Source organism: Eptatretus burgeri, chromosome 10 (genome assembly GCF_056783735.1).
Source record: "Eptatretus burgeri isolate ZD-2024b chromosome 10, Ebu_testis_v1, whole genome shotgun sequence".
NCBI lineage: Eukaryota > Metazoa > Chordata > Myxini > Myxiniformes > Myxinidae > Eptatretus > Eptatretus burgeri.
The window spans coordinates 29,032,240-29,049,019 of record NC_140970.1 but is presented as its reverse complement, the minus strand read 5'-3'; the positions used below and the strand labels follow the sequence as shown (position 1 = coordinate 29,049,019).

General features: G+C 47.6%; 1 protein-coding gene across 2 annotated transcripts; it reads right to left on the bottom strand.

Moving 5' to 3' along the window:
- Positions 1-1,842: 1,842 nt before the first annotated feature.
- Positions 1,843-16,186, bottom strand: DERL2 (derlin 2). Of its 2 annotated transcripts, XM_085897656.1 has the most exons (7): positions 15,979-16,176; positions 8,266-8,331; positions 8,068-8,141; positions 7,754-7,847; positions 6,061-6,256; positions 2,893-2,983; positions 1,843-2,774 (listed from the first exon to the last, which is right to left on the bottom strand). In XM_085897656.1, exons 1-7 carry the CDS (start codon positions 16,069-16,071, stop codon positions 2,630-2,632), a joined length of 759 nt encoding a protein of 252 aa, XP_085753782.1. In that variant the 5' UTR covers positions 16,072-16,176; the 3' UTR covers positions 1,843-2,629. The 2 variants fall into 2 exon arrangements, with proteins under 2 accessions (XP_085753782.1, XP_085753783.1); XM_085897657.1 differs by lacking the exon at positions 7,754-7,847 and having other exon boundaries at positions 15,979-16,186.
- Between the last annotated feature and the right edge of the window lie 594 nt (positions 16,187-16,780).

Sequence of the window (16,780 nt, the reverse complement as noted above, 5' to 3'; positions counted from 1 at the left end):
ATCTAGATACCAAGCAGGTATCCAGAAGGGATTAAACCAAATCCCAAATTTCACAGTGATGACATGAAATATTATATACAGTACATTGCGAACCACGGTATCTGTAAGTGTCTGTCTCCCATTTATGGTGACCGTTTCCTGCGCTGCATTTGAAAAGCTCTACACTCACTTAAAAAAAATTATGGGAGAACAGGAAATGAACTCGAACGTCCAAGAATGAACTAATAGAGCGCATACCTCCGCCAGACTGAATAGTTTACATTTTGTTTCCCCACTGATAGGATGGATCTGGATCCAGTCGAGAACCAAAATATAATCAGCTTGTTCTGGTCACCTAACCAACTGATCCACCTTGTTTGGTCAATACTCATCCATAACCTTTTGAAATATGGCATATATCATTTTGGCCCCATCTCTCAATGGTGATGAAAAATTCCAGTATCCAGATTTGGATTCGGATCTTCAGCAAAATCTAATAATTTCATCCTTGTCACAACCCAACCTGCCCACAAAATTGTCTCAATCCATCAACAACTTTGAGATTTCCTGCTCATAGAGACTAACAGAGGAGAACACCTAACCTTCGTCCACCATCAGTAGCCAGGATAGAATGATTTGAAATTTTATTTCGCAAGCAGTATATTTTACTCTCATTTCAGACAAATTGAACCTCCACCACCTGATTTTGCACCACTTTTTTACAGGGGGCAGTATAGATAGGTGAGAGCTTTGACTCTCAGTAAAACCAAGAGTGCAACCAACACAATTAATCTTTTAAAAGTCCATGAAATCATTTAAATTGGTAGATCAACTTCAACTTTTCCTGTCACGGGAGACGGATACTTCTGCTTGCTTTTCCCGTCACTGGGGATGGATACTTTTCCTAGTAGCCGATATTTTCATGAGTGATTTGCATTTCAGAACAAAACAATTCTGGTTAACCATCTTGAAATTGCTCCTCTTTCATCCAAATGCTGAAAATTGTTTAAAAAGAGATCTTTGAATCAGATTTTGCACACACCATGGCAGGTTAAAAGTGCCCAGTGAGCCAAAACAAATCGGTGTAAAAAACACACAGCGCATGCACAAAGTCTCGCTTAGCATTCGTACATCATTTCAAAAATCCCATGTTGCTTAACCCCACTTTTTGCTTCTTGCACAGGGCGGCAATTTTTTTTGTTTGAGATATACCTTTCTTTCTTTCGAGTGCAGACTTATGGCTGCTGGTTGCATCATTGGTTAGGGATGCAGATACGCCACTGATGCAGTATCCCTATGACCAGTACAATGGTACGCATTTTGCCGACCTCAGAAGGATGACAGGCTGAGTCAACCCCACCAGGTATTAATTCAGTGACCAACAGGGTTCGAACTCAAGACCCTAGGATCCCAAGTCAGTCACCCGAACCGCTGAGCCAACACCAGGCTTGAGATATAGCTGGGTGGTGGGAATAGTAAAAAGTGAAGGCACCAACTATAATCTCTGCCCAGTAGGCAACGCTCAGATCTCACAACCACAGTGTGGTCCTCATTCAGGAGTGCAGGCACTTTGTGAGGTGCAAAGTTCCCAAAGGGGAGAGGGCATCGTATCACTGAAATGAGCAAATGGTGAAAGTTTTCATTATCAGGAAGTTGGTCAAAACCAAGAGAACATCAATTGCAGGATGGGAGGTATTTAGTCTCAAATTGCTGGTTGACATACTTTACCTTCGACTCGTTCTTCTTGATCAACTCCATGGTATAGGTAAAACCATTCATCCTGGTTATAACATGGCAATGCTTTACTCATTCCATCCACAATATCGATAAAGCTTGCGTTGTTTCCCAAACAATCAGCACAAATCACTTAATCATTTTTAATTTAAATTCATTTACAAATGTCAGGGGGTGGGATAAGCAGACAAGCCTGCCATTGGTTAGAATTGAAGACAATGAAGGAAACTTCAAAATGAACTTGCCTTAAAGTAGAATTGTACATAACTGTCAAAGCAGTAGAAAAGGGGCTGCAGGTATGACAGATGCTGATCGTTTATAAAAGGAGAGTGTACAGTGTATTGAAATTATTTAATGAGGCTGATCCCGAAAGGAAGCCCCGTTTCGATCGAGTTGGATAGAAAGCCGTGTACTTAAACGCAGGGATACATAACGTGGACCAACGGAGTCGTTAAGCTGGTAATAGTGAGGGTTTGAGACCAACAATCATTTTCGATCAAGATCAGCCCAGCAGAGAGCTTACACCCTCCATTAGTTGAATTGATCAAGACAAATGGGTACATTCCAGAACAGCTATAATTTTAAATATTAACAATTATCCCCAGTTTCTGGTATAACCGTTGGAAAAGGTCTCGTTTTTGACCCAGTCAGTGCATTGTACTGGCATCAGGCAGTTAAGATTTCAACAACTCCACAATTTATGCCACGGTCCAGCTAATACCGAGCTGGCCATCAAAATGGAAGCAATGGTAGAAGGTAGTAACTGTTCTTCTGGCCTGTCAAACCCAAAAGTAAGTTTGGATAACAAACCATGAAGGCAGCCTGTTTTCCATGTTCATAGTGGAACACATAGTTCATAGATTAGTCTGTGCACTTGAGGCAAGGAAAGCAGGAGGCAAGGTCGGGCCTCTTAACTTCACCCATCCGCGTCGTCCGGCTGCCCCTCCCTTTCACCTTCATCTCGAGGTTCTTGAGGCTCAGCTCCCCAAGCATAACCCCCTGGTGCATCTTCATGAAGGGGAGTGTAAGCCGGGTCATCATCTCTATCAAATACCCACACACTGAAAAAGAGAAGTGAAAAGTAAGAATGGAAAGGTCAATCAAATGAAGACGCAAGCAAAGCTGAACAGCATGGGAGCACGTGATTAAGTGAAGCGAGACAAGAGGATATGAACTTGCAGTATGGAAGGCGTTTGTAGTAATCGTACACCTCCAAGTTGTCGTGGAAACACATCCTCCAGAAAGTAGTATACGTGGCCCACAGCAATTCCTGAACCAACAAACGAGATCAAAGCAACAAAGAAAATGTGGGAAAAGTTCAAAGAAACGATAAGATAAGGGCAGCTTGGAAAGATTCCACAGGGCATTACCATGGACCACAACAAAAAAGGAGCAGCATGCAATATTGCAATGATTACATGGATCGCCACAAGTCCATATTAACACCAATCCATGTCACCAGAGTCTCTGCATTCACAGGTTCATCATCAGGACAAGATGTTCTTGACGTAAAATACAAGGACACCACGCATATAGAGGTGCTGAAAACAAAAACCTGTGCCAGCAAAGGGGGTGATAAGCAAATAAAATTCTTCAAATGATTATTCCTAACACACAGAACATATAACAAGGCAGGAGACAAGAGGGGCAAGAGAGGGAAGCACAAAACAGTAGGGAACAGAGACATTAGAAGATCTGTGGCAGGGAGAGGGTGGGGCAGGGTACACTGGGTAAACAAGATGGATATTACAGGGCTTTTCAAGAAGGAAAACTGGGAATTTGAAGAAGCTGGGTTTGGGGTGGATTAAGGTGGTTCGAAAAGATCGTGGTTTTGGATGGGGGAAGAAAAGAGATGGTGGTGAACAGCTGTTTAGAAGACCTGGAGGGAGGAGTGGGATTGAAGAGAGTGTGGGAGTTTGTACCAGAGGCAGGAAAAGAGAGAAATGAAAGAATCAAGGTGATATGAGCAGTGATTCTTGATTTTGGCAGTTTCACCAGACGGGGGTTTTTGGCGGACCTTGGACGCCCTACGGAATTATAGGAAGGGGGGACAGAACATGATTAAGTAAAGTGACTGGGGGGGGGGCAGAACACAGACGGAGCAGGGGGGAGGAGGGGGGCAAGACTAGAAAGGACACGGAAGAAGACAGAAAGAACACCGACCTGCCTGCGGACAGAGGGTGAGAGACCCAAAGACTCAGCTTCATTGCGGGAGATACCAATGATTCTAAAGGCCTTGGTTTCCACAGTGTGAAGTCGAGCTAGGTGCGAGGCAGGAGCACCAGCCCAGAGTGGAGAGCAGTACTCCATCGGGCTGTGGATGATAGCTTTGGAAGTCGTTCGAAGCTCAGGTGTGCCAAGGAAGGACTTCGCATGACATAGGATGCCCAGTCAGTGACTGGCTTTGGAGGCCAGCTTGGAGATGTGGACTTCCCAGAAAAGATCATGGCAGATAGTGAGGCCCAAAAGCTTGAATGAAAGGACTTCAAGGGGATTGTTGAGAAAGTAGATTGGGGGTGGTTTCCAGGCATTCCTTTCGGAGAGACGTAGTGAGAGTGAGATTTGTCAGGATTCAAAGACGTGCTCCACGTGTTTGACCAGCTTGTGATTTTATCCAGATCTGCAGAGAGCGAAGAAGCTGCTGCTTGCCTATCAGAGGGATGAGAAATGGTACCGCAAAGGGTGGAGTCATCAAAGAGATAAAGAGGATTTTCCAGAGTCTGAGAGGAGGAGGAGATTGGGACCCCACCCTCTGCAGAGCGTTGGTGCTGCCTTAGCAGTCTCCTTTGCTATTGGGCACAATCCTGGACGGGTCGCCACTCCGACACAGTATACCAACATGCTGGCACTCATTTTGCCGACCTCGGAAGGATGACAGGCTGAGTTAACCCCACCTGGTATTAATTCAACAGCTGAGCGGGATTTGAACTCAGGACCCTAGGATCCAAAGCCTGCTACCCTAACCATTAAGCCAACACCAGGCAGAGTCTGAAAGATCATTGATGAAAACCAGAAAACTTCCTTGAGGAATTCCAGCCTGGAGAAGAAGAGATGAGAGAGAGCCATTAAGAGCCATGTGATAACAGCGACAGGAGAGGAAGTCTGCGAGTCATGAGTGGAGATTGCCTTGGATACCATAAGAAGAGAGTTTGGTGAGTAGGGCAGGGTGCCAGACCATATCAAAAGCTCGTGATATGGCTCTGATGTCATGTCCGGCATTGAGTACCTCCATCTATTGTTGGGAGAGCAGAAGCAGCATATCCATGGTAAAGTGACCAGGTCTGAATCCAAATTGATGGTCAGAAATCAAGCCATTGGAGGAGGAGGAACGATTTGATGTCAGAAGCGATGATTGATTCCATAACCTTGTTGATTGGGAGAAGGCCGATTGGTCTGAAGTTGCCGGGATCCGTTTTTGCACCTTATTTCTGGACAGCGGTAATGTTTGCTGATTTCCAAGCAGATGGCAGATGACCTTAAGCAAATGACAGGGTGAGAGGGTAAAGCAAATGAGTGAGAAGTTCCCCAAACACCTGCCATGAGCTCTCCAGTTAATGGCTTTTTAAAAATAATTATAGGGAAGAGGAAGACAATTGGCAGGGAATGGATTTGAAACATGGAATGGAAAGTAAAGTGGATGGAAGACACTGCAGTACACAGTGTGCATTACTTTTTTATCTGAAGGAATTTGTACTTGTTTTAATGTATTGAATTCAAACTTCAAAACATTTTGCTGCATCGTGTCCGCACGACATGGCCTCGTTCTTTAAAATAAGGCCATGTCGTGCGGGCATCTTGAGTCTGAGCCCGTCGTGCCGTCGAGTTGAAATAACACCAGGTGGGTTGACTCAGCCAGACATCCTTCCGAGGTTGGCAAAATGAGTACCAGCTTACTGGGGTAATAAGCCATTCGAGTATCCTGCGTCAGAGTGGCGACCCATCCAAGGATTTACTCCTTAGCCAAATGAAACTGGCTCGGAATCCCTATGGGCCTTACGGCATGGAATGAATGGTTTATGTCATGTGGACACGATGCAGCAAAACGAACAGGGTGGATATTACTTGTTGGTTAAAATGATAGTATCCTACATTCTTGCTTGTTACCGATATTCAAATATCCGACATCACGCTGTTTTTTCAGAAGTCAGTGAGCAAAGATTTATAATCGTCGACTTAATAATGAAAAAGCAACTCTATCTGAGCAGTGACACAAAGTATGGACTGGACCAGTCAAAATGGAAACTTGAGACCAAGATGGCCAAGTAGCTTCCCAGGACAAAAGAACAACTCGCAGGTTCGTTATGTTGCTCAATTCCAACCAACCGCTGACAGTAGAGGCATTTTTACCGAGTAAATCGACGATGACGGAATTCCCGAGAAGCAGAGAGAAAGCCATGAGCACCCAGGGCAAAAATGGTGCCTGGAAGTTTAGTAAGCCGAAGAAATTCATCCTCACTGCCGGGTTTCTCCGGCTCCAAATGTACACGAGCATTATGGTGAAAGCCTGGCCCAGGAACACCAGCGTTACAAACATCCCAAACAGCTGAGTGTAAGAAAGTCAAGGTCACCTTGCAAATGAAAGGGAAATGTAAATCTGTTGAAAGGAATGTTCAGAAATAAATGTTTAACCAATAAAATAGCAGAGTCAAAGGTTACTTTTATTCTGTTATGAGCATTTGGGTGCCTTTTCAGAGCTATATTTTGAGTGCCTACCCCAAGTCACCAAAAAAAAGCATCGCAAATCATCCACCTCGTGCACACTGACACAACAAATAAAGTGGAACAGGTAAGGCAAGGTGATTGCCCACTCTCTGCCTTGCTTGGTCTGAGCTTTGCACGCGATGCCAGTATGCTGAGCCCAACTCGTGAAGGTCATTCGGGACACAGCTGGGATTTTTAAACCGCATCTGATGGTGACAAGGTAATTCCCGTGAGACTACCTTCCGTTTTAGAAGCTGAAAAAACAAATGCTCAATACTGCCGCTTTCAACTGAATTCTAACTGACAACATCTCATGCCGATCCAGTGTCTACATCACGAGCTACCACTGAACAGAAAATTCTCCCTCCTCTCCCCAATTTGAAATCTCAAAGTTCCAATTTGACTCCAACATGTGGAAATAAATGGATTTGTTCCAGTGTTTGTAGTAGGGAAGGTAGTAATGAGAGGAGAAACAATCCAATTTATAAATGAAATTCCCAAATTTACCATCTTGCTTGAACCATCACTCGTGTGTCGAGTGCACACTTCATTTCATGCTAAAACGAGAATGCCACTTCGGTGAAGTGCATACGTCCACCAGGCCGACTAGTTTACGTTCCGTATCCTGCCGATAGGCTGGATCTGGATTTTTTTAACCTCAACGAGAATTTAATCAGCTTGTTCTCATCGCTGAACCAACTCGCTCAACAATTTCGTCCAAATCCGCCCACAACTTTTTGAGATATCTTGCTACATGTCGTTTCCCCCCCCCCCCATCACTCAACAGTGAAGAATCACAAAAAAAATTTTTAGGATCCAGATTCAGATCTTCACCAAAAATCGAATCTATTCTTCCTCGTTACACACCCAACCTGCCCACAACTTTTTGAGATATCGGGCTATATGTCGTTTTTGGCCCTATCTCTCAATGGCGAAGAATCGCTGATAAAAACAAAAATTCTCAGATCCAGAACCGGATCCGGATCTTCACCAAAATCTAATCATTTGGCCGTGTCACATACCCAAGCTCTTCAGCAAATTTCGTCCAGATCCGTCCACAACTTTTTGAGATATTTTGTTCACAAACAAAGACAGAAAGACACCTTCGGTGGCAGAGGTTAAAAAAAAACAAAAAAAAAAAAAAAACTCAAACAAAATGTGCATTCGGAATAGCAAGAATTTATCATTTCAAATCATCCACCGAATTGAAAACACACCCAACAGACAAAGATGTTGGGAGAGTGGGGCATTCAAGTGCCTCCAATTTTTTTTGTATTTAATCTCAAACCTTCAATCACCTACTTTCAGGAATGCCGTTATAAAATCGATAAAAAGATACAGTCATGAGTAAACCTCCAAACAGGAACATGAAGACAAAATCCGCCGTACGTCCACGAAACGACCCTTCCTCCAGCATCCGACAATAGCGGTATCTGTTCATCTCAATCAAGGTTGCAAGCCAAAGCTTGTGAAATGGCCGTCACGTGGCGAGCTCGTGCACACGTCAGTCAGAGCACGGGTTCGTTTTCAAGTGCAATGAATCCTTGGATTAGAGCAGGAGGTGACAACCTACAAAAACAACTCTCAGCTCAGAGACGGTTAGTAGAATCATTTGGTTTTTAAATGTTAAACTTGCCTTTGAGCAAAGGATACAAGAATATCATGTTGAAAAGGAAGTTGAAACCCACAGGGCCAAAGAACAAGAAGTTTGTGACCAATCTCCAAACCTGCAGAAAATAATTCAATCACCCCATTATTAGTAGCAGCACTGGGGAGAAGACTCAAAGGTCACACATGCACAGGAAGAAATAAAATTATATAAACAAGTCAAAGAACCAAATTCAAAATAACCTGGTAGTTTTTGAAGATGAGGTCTGGGTTGAAGTAAAGTTGGAAAGGCGTTATCACCTCCAGTTGCTGAAAAAAAAAAAAAACACACACACACACGGTTTTGATGACAAAGGATTCGATACGTGTTGGCACGAGAGTTGGAATATCTCGATTGCGGTGAAAAAGGAAAAACAATTCGCAACCGTTCTCGTTCAAATTTAAAAAAAAAAATTTAAACTAAATGCACTACATCGAGGTTTTTCACTCCCTCTTCTCTTTTAAACATTCATATTGTCAAAGATGCGATTCCAACTCAAAATACCCAGACCAAAGCGTACCACCCTCATGGTACGTCGTCTCCCGAGGTGCCCAACTTACATTTGTGCGGTCCTTCCAGAATTGGCCAGCCAAGGAACACAGTACGAGCTTTGTAAAGGATGTTTAACATCTCAAAATTGATAACGTCCCAACAACTTTGGACGTCTTGCTGCTTAAATCGAATGGAAGTGATCCCGACCTTTGAGGATCCACCGATCAATTGGTGCCAAATGAGAAATTTCAATTACAGTAATCTCAGCAACCTTAAATGTGTAGGCTGAAGAAGAAAACACCATACGCCCCATTTCTATTTGAGGGGTCCAGCTCCCTCTGATCCAGCTGTGAGCTCAATGGAGGGGGGAGGGGAAATATCACGAATGATGCAAGACCATTATTTTAACTGTGTACTCAATGAGATAATGCTTTGTACGAATCGGAGTTTGCTTATAGTTTACGGCACTGTGTTTGCATCACTTCAGGGAGTGCGTCCCCCAACGCGAGAATAATGCACCAAAATATGAATTAAACCACAAAATAAAATATAAATCTCCCTGTCTGGGAGTCGTATTTTAGTATATTCAACCATTAAAACGGAATGATATTTTGTGCTCAGTACCGACCAATACCCTCAGTTCCTGGGACAAGCTGCCTGGTCATTGATGTCCTGATACTCAGTGTGGCAATGAAAAAAAAAAAAAAAAAAAAAAAAACTTCCTGCGGCAAAGACATTGGCAATTATGCAGACAGATTTACCCAAACATTGGACACAAATTCAACTGCATTTCAAGAAGTGGTGCAGTCTGGTGCCATCATTCTGGATGGAATGGCCATCATCCATTCCCAATCAAACACTCGACCTGCGACGTTCTGACAGTGACAGTGGTCTCACAGCAGACATTCTAAAGAAAGCATCGTCTATAGCCGATCGACCAGGTTTATCAACGTATAGACTTCATTTCTGATAGATACCCAGAGCTGTCCATCAAGTTTTTCGAGCGTCAAAAACGAAAAGGTACCTTCAGCCAGACAATGAAAATGTTCAGTGACACGCAGAAAATTCCTCAACAGTAGCAAAATTTCCTCGACGACAGCCAAAACAAGGAAAAGTTTATTAAATTCGTTTTCAGACACTGGAGCACCGATGCCAGCATACTGGGCAAATGACGCCGATTCACAAGCCCTGGTGAGAAATGTCACAAACTGACGAAACATTGCATCTGTCGAGTAAAAGAGTCGTGTGGTGACCACGAAGGAGGCACACACACCAGACTACTTCTGTTCGTCATACATATAGCACAGGATTCACCCAAACCAATCGTTCAAGTCACAGGTATGGACACAGATGTGGGAATTTTGCCACTCGGAAACGTGGACCAATTGGATATCGGCGTACATGTTCACACCGGCAAAAAGAAAAACAATCGATCCATCGATATGAATAAAATGCACATCGCTCAGATGAGATGTATGGTATGCCAAGTCCTCATTGGCTGCTTTCGGGGGCAATGGTAAAAAAAACAAAAAAACGACCATTTCAACTGATGTAGACCTCTCCGGCATATCTAGAAAAGGTCACAGGGCTTGGCCAAAGTTTCGCTCCCCCCCCAACTCATTTGAGGGAGTCGCTTGAACGCTTCATCTGCAAACTGAATGTTGGGAAGTGTCTGTCTGTCGACCAAGCTCTGGATGGCTCGTTCTGCCTCGGGTTGAACGACGAGTTCAAACCGCCCCCGACCAGTGATACTCTGCGGCAGCACAGTCTGAGGTCTAATTATCAAGCGGTAGTGCACCGTCGGGCCTTTCTACAGAAAAATCGCCGCACCCAGTCTTCATGGCCATGGATGGAAGGTGGAAGGAACTACACTCAACCTGGTTTGGATGACAAAAGATCCCATCCCCCAAACAATGATTCATGTTGTGCATTGTAAATGTGAGACAACCAGGTGCAAAAAAAAACCACAATGTTCGTGGAAGTGCAACGGCATCCCATGCACCGACCTTTGTGACCTGAGATTGCAATAACATGGACAAGTCGGCGCTTTTGCCAAGCTAATTGCCCGACATCGATCTAAACTTGACAATCAGTCTTAATACTGTACTTTGGCCTATTTGCTTTTGATATTTTTCAGTTCTCCCTCTTCAGGAATGGATTGATTTAAGTTCAATAAATTGAGCAACTGTTTCAATAAAATTTAGTTTCGGAACGAGTGAAGTTTATTCACCAACTGAGCAATAAACTTTCAGAAAACTGGGTGTGTGCATTTTGTATTTTTTTTTTTTTTTCAATGTCAATTATTTCTCACTGGATAATCATTTTTATTCTTGTGAAAATTTCTAGTTTATACAAATCAAGTTTAATCTGCGACTCACTCTCATTACGAAATTTGCATCTATTTCAATATTTATAATTACAGAAACAACCAGGAACAATCCACCACTAATGTGTGTGCTCCAACGACCCTTCAGAGCATGTCCATTAAAGGCCAAATATATAATCCATCCATCCATCCATCCATCAGGACCATGCTCCGTGCAGAGCGTTGGTGCTGCCCAAGCATTCTCCTTGGCTATTGGACACAATCCTGGACGGGTCGCCACTCCGACACAGGATACCAGTAAGCTGGCACTCATCTTTGCCGACCTCGGAAGGATGACAGGCAGAGTCACAACCCCACCCGGTATCAATTCAACAGCCGAGCGGGATTTGAACTCAAGGTCCAAGGATCCCAAGCCCACCTCCCGAAGCATTAAGCCAACACCAGGCATAATTATATGTTTGGTATGTAATATTGTTTGTCGAAGTTGAGATTCATTCAGCACATCATTACCTCCACTACCAGCTGAAGGTTATGTTTTCACCCGTTTGTTTGTGCATTTGTTTGTGAACGGCACATCTCAAAAAAGTTGTGGACGGATTCGGACGAGATTTGGTGGAGCGCTTCGGTATGCGACATGGATGAAATGGCTCGATTTTAGTTTAGGTCCGAATCCGGAGTCGATCGTTTTTTTAAGCGATTCTTCACCATTGAGTGATAGGGCTAAAACAATACATAGCACCAAAAAAAGTTGTGAATGGATTTGGACGAAACTTGGTGGATGATTTTGTTAGGTAACAAGAACAAGCCGATTAGATTTTAGTTTAGGTCCGAATCCGGACCTGGTATGGCCTATGAGTGGGATACAAAATGTAAACTAATCAGCATGGCAGAGCTTTGTTCTCCACCGAGTGCCCTTCTCGTTTTCATTAAGAAACGCGAATCATAATTTAATCCCCGACTTAGTGCCAAAAAAAATTTGTTTTAAAAGCATCTTTTGGTTAACGGCCTCATAGACAACATCACGAAGACAAGGGCAAGGCCCTGTACGTCGCATCACCACACCACGACAACTCAGATTCTCGGTGTCGTGAAAGACGATAGAATGATCGGTGGATTTAATAGGAGTCCAGAACGACCTTGTACTTCTGGATGATAATAGAGATGGTGGTGGTGGTTGTGGTTGTGGTGGTGATGTAAATTTAGGGTCGAAATTTTTTTTTTTTTTTTTTGAAGATCATGATGCTCGCGGTCGGTTGGATCCCCGGTCGGGTGGGGCCCCGGTCGGATGTGTGGTGTACTGGCCTGCGGGGGCAGGGCAATGCGGGGAGCGTTGTGGAGGAGTGGTTTTGGGGGGGTCACGTGCCTGCAAGGGATATAGGTGTTCGCGCCGCCTGAGGCGTTGTGTAGTCTGTAGTAGTGTGCATCCGGACGGGCAATAAACAGTGTTCGACAATCCTCACGACTATCCGAGTCCCGCTGCCCTCCGGACACTACAGTGGCGACGAGTCAGTTTCGGATCGGCGTGTGCAAAGTGCCTGGGTTGCGTCGGTATTGACTTGGAGTCTTTGGCCGGGGCGATTGGATCGCTGCAGCGAGTAACTCAGCGCAACTCACACGGTTCGAGTTCAACACCGGCGAGGGTCCCAGGGAAGCGCATCGTGAGTTTCGCACGCACGGCTTCGGTGCGGGTCGAGTCCTGCAGCCTGACGTCCCGCCGGCGCCTGCGAGTCATGTTGAGTGGACGACGGCCGAGCTCGGAGTTCGTTTTATTTCTGCTTTGCAAGCCTCGGGAATGGTTTCTGCGATGCCCCGGCTAAAGGACGAGGACATGAAGTTCAGCTCAGACGCGGCGTCGGCTGTCGCACAAGCTCTGAGGAATGTCCGGGGTCTCGATGGTTGGTGCGCAGCAGATGATCCGGAGGTCAACGCGATGTTCCAGGTGCGCACAGCCGCATGCACGGTCTTCGGCGCGGGTCGTGACTGAGCGTTGCAATGCAATCAGTCGGACGGCGGTCTGAGCACTCAGGGACGTCTACGGTGTGTGTGCCGAGAGTCAGTGCCCATCATAACGGTCATGGATGGCGGTGTGCGAAGCGACCCCTACGTCCCGGGTCGAGACCTTCTGCCGGTACGGTGTTTTGTGCATGGCGTACACTTTTACGCCCCGGGTCGAGTCTTGCAGCCTGGGCCTAGCGATCCCGGCGACCCGGAGATGCTGCCGATGTTGAACCTGTTTTCAATTGGTCCGAAGGTGACAAGACCAATGACAGTGGAGGTCGAGATGATCGGGGCACTGATGCTGCCGATGTTGAACCTGTTTTCAATTGGTCCGAAGGTGACAAGACGAATGCCAGTGGAGGTCGAGATGATCGGGGCACGGATCGTGTGTCGAGTTGAGTCCGCTCATGCTACCCTCGCATTGCACACGTATACCGATGAAGCGCTACCGGCGGTTGGCAGGGCACACGTCTTGGTCGCCCATCAGGGTCAGCAGGTTGCGCTCCCGCGGTTCCTGGTGCGAGGGGAGGGGCTCGTGGTTCCTGTTTCGGAGTTCGTACCTCCAGGTGCACCTGTGCCTCCTTCGAGACCCGAGGTCGAGGTTCTGGCGGCAGGAGCAGAGACGATGCAACGTGGGCTGCCGTTCATTGCCTCCGGCGACGACGATATGCGGGTCTGGAGCAACGGGAGCCGTGCCAGCGGTGACGGGCTCTCGCGCTCCCGCTACGCTCGTGGTACGGTGTGCACCCGTGTCGTTCAGGCGATTTCAGCGGGGAATTGGAGCGAGCCAGTCGCGTTCAAGAAGTTCGCGGACCGCGACCATCGACGACAAGCAGGTCATCGCAACGTCGCGACGACAACCAAGAGACGGACACGCGATGCGATTCATGGGTTGCTGATTGTTGCGTATTTGATTTTCGTTGCTCGAGTGATGCAATTTAGCGTTGTTACAATAAATGCCGACAGTTCGCATGTGAGCATAATATGTTTGGCTGGGATCAATCGATGGGGTGTCCGATATGATCGATGTGATGTGAAGGGCTTGGGGGCGATCGTGGCGAATAAAGAGGTCTTGCCGATCTCCAGCTGCGAGGGCAGCCCACGGTTCACGACCCTGTCATGTGTGGGGATTATGCTGGGAGGACACGCTGTACGTGAGGGGAAGGTTGCATGGGAGCAGACAATGTTTTTGTTGTGGTATGACACTGATATGTCTCCAGGCTGCACTGACCGTCCGTGTGGATGTACATGGTTTTCTCGTTTGGGTTGGTTGCGCGGTTTTGGTGTGGGACTCAGAGATCGGCTCAGAGCCGGGGCTGGTTCGCTGTTCAGCGTTACCCCCACCCCTAGTTTCGCCAAGGTCAGACATGCCTGGCGCCCTGGGGCGCAAACCTCTGTTCTCGCCAAGGCTGTTCGGACGCGCGTTGAGATCTCGGCTGGTTGTGATGCGTGGGTTTGTTATGGGATTGATGGTGCGCCCAGCCGACGGCGCTGTTCCGTGTTACCGCCCATCCCTGAGATGGCCAAGGTCAGACGGGCTTGGCGCCTTGCAGCACAAACCTCTGGTCTCGCCAAGGCCGGTTGCGCTGGCGCCACGGGGCTTCCAGGCTCGGAATGTTTATCCGATTCGGTTCTGTCTGGGGGAGATGTGCCACCTTGTTGACCGGGGGCATTTGATGGTGCCGGGGGAGGTTCGCTCGGGAGGTCATCGCAACCTCGCCGGAGGGCGTGTAAGCATGAGCCGCCTGGGGGCGCTTCTGTTGCGTAGTGATGCTGCGCTTCCCAGCTTGCTTCTTGCTATCTTTAACGCGGTCAGAGTTTTTGTGGGTTTGTCATGCAACTCAGTTTTCGAGCACCTGTCCATTGCTTTGAAATTCAACTCGTTCACATCGACACGTTATATGGTGTGATGGGGTAGAGAGCTGAGTTATGGGACGGATGACACCAACGGCATTAAGGTTGCGGGTAGCAGATGAAGCACGGTTCCTTTTGTGCCGTCTCGTCTGGGTTTTGGTGCACGGCCGCCTGATTAATGCCATTTTTGGCTCTGGTTGTTTTCTGTGTGGTGGTGCCTATGCTTTTTGATTATTATAGTTTTTGTACCTCTTTGCTTTTATGTCATGGTATTCTGTGCCGATTATGCTTATTATTATGATGGTCATTTTATAACCATAGTTTTAGGAGGGAGGAGTGTGGTGTACTGGCCTGCGGGGGCAGGGCAATGTGGGGAGCGTTGTGGAGGCGTGGAGGAGTGGTTTTGGGGGGGGGGGGTCACGTGCCTGCGCCGCCTGAGGCATTGTGTAGTCTGTAGTAGTAGTGTGCATCTGGACGGGCAATAAACAGAGTTCGACAATCCTCACGACTATCCGAGCCCCGCTGCCCTCCAGACACTACAGGTTGGTGCCCCGGTCGGTTGGTGCCCGGGTCGGTTGGATCCCTGGTCGGGTGGGGCCCCGGGTCTGTTCGATTCCCGGTCGGGTGGATCCCCAGTCGGTTCGAGCCCAAGTCGGTTGGATCCCTGGTCGGGTGGGGCCCCGGTCGGGTGGGGCCCCGGTCGGGTGGGGCCCCGGTCGGGTGGGGTCCCGGTCGGGTGGATCCCCGGTCGGGTGGGGCCCCGGTCGGGTGGGGCCCCGGTCGGGTGGGGCCCCGGTCGGGTGGGGCCCCGGTCGGGTGGGGTCCCGGTCGGGTGGATCCCCGGTCGGGTGGGGCCCCGGTCGGGTGGGGCCCCGGTCGGGTGGGGCCCCGGTCGGGTGGGGCCCCGGTCGGGTGGGGCCCCGGTCGGGTGGGGCCCCGGTCGGTTGGATCCCCGGTCGGGTCACACCAAAAACTTTTTAAAACGGCACGTGCTGTTTCGTTTGAGCCTCAGCATTTTAAAAGGATAAAGCACGGACAAACAACCATACGTTGGCAATAATAGCGCACGGTCTGATGGGCCAAACGGCCTCTTCCTGGATTTAAGTTCACTGGAAAGGAAGTGTACATAAATGTACATATTTGAAATGCCGATAGGGCCGAAGCCGCGTCTCCACAATCTGTTGAAAACAAACAACGAATCGCACAAGATCCATAAGCCCGCTGTCCGACGTGCACGCAAGCTCACCACGGCGGCTGTGGTGAGTACACATGCGGTGGTGTACGCGCGGGTAACCGCCGGCATCTGAAGGTATTCTTGCTGAAAAGTCTCGAACGCCATGCCGCTGCCGCTGCCGCCCCACCACCACCTCCGTTCTTCCTGCTGTCACTTGGAGAGCTCCTAACACGGTCCGCCACGTCATCATTGACGTCACTTTATCACGTCCGGGAGGAATTTTCGGTGCCAATCATGTTTTGTATTTTTTTTAAAACATATTTTACACAATTACTTGATGTTTGTATTCGATTTACGCCTTCAATCGACGGTGTGAATTTTCAGCTTCATTGAAGTCTTAATCAAACACAAAGAGCAAATGATGAGCGCATAAGGTTATACACCGCCCAGAATGAAACAATGGCTCTTAATATCGGGTTAAAATATCGGGACCGAAACGAAACGATCCAAGGGTAAAAAAGAACAAGAAGAACTCGGCATCGCCTACTTGAAACGTACACGAATAGGGGGGGAATTATAACCCACTTGGAAACACAATTTCCCTCCTTTTTCCCCCCATACGTTCTTTCACTTCTCGCCCCACGGAAGGGAGGCAGTGTGAGGGGAGGAAGGGGGGGGAGAAGGGGGAGAAGGGGGAGAAGGGGGAGAAGGGGGGGAGAAGGGGGGAAGAAGGGGGGAAGAAGGGGGGAAGAAGGGGGGAGAAGGGGGGGAGAAGAGGGGGGAGAAGAGGGGGGAGAAGAGGGGGGAAGAGGGGGGAAGGGGAGGAAGAGGGGGGAAGGGGAAGGGGAGGAAGAGGGGGAAGGGGGAAGGGGAG

What these genes read in the sequence shown, in the direction of transcription:
- DERL2 (XM_085897656.1), bottom strand. Translation starts at nt 16,071, where the DNA reads ATGGCGTTCGAGACTTTTCAGCAAGAATACCTTCAGATGCCGGCGGTT. An exon ending in TACTCACCACAGCCGCCGTG is followed by an intron (nt 8,332 to 15,978) that starts GTGAGCTTGCGT and finishes TTTTTTTTTCAG; the next exon opens with CAACTGGAGGTGATAACGCC. An exon ending in TTGGAGGTTTACTCATGACT is followed by an intron (nt 6,257 to 7,753) that starts GTATCTTTTTAT and finishes TCTTACACTCAG; the next exon opens with CTGTTTGGGATGTTTGTAAC.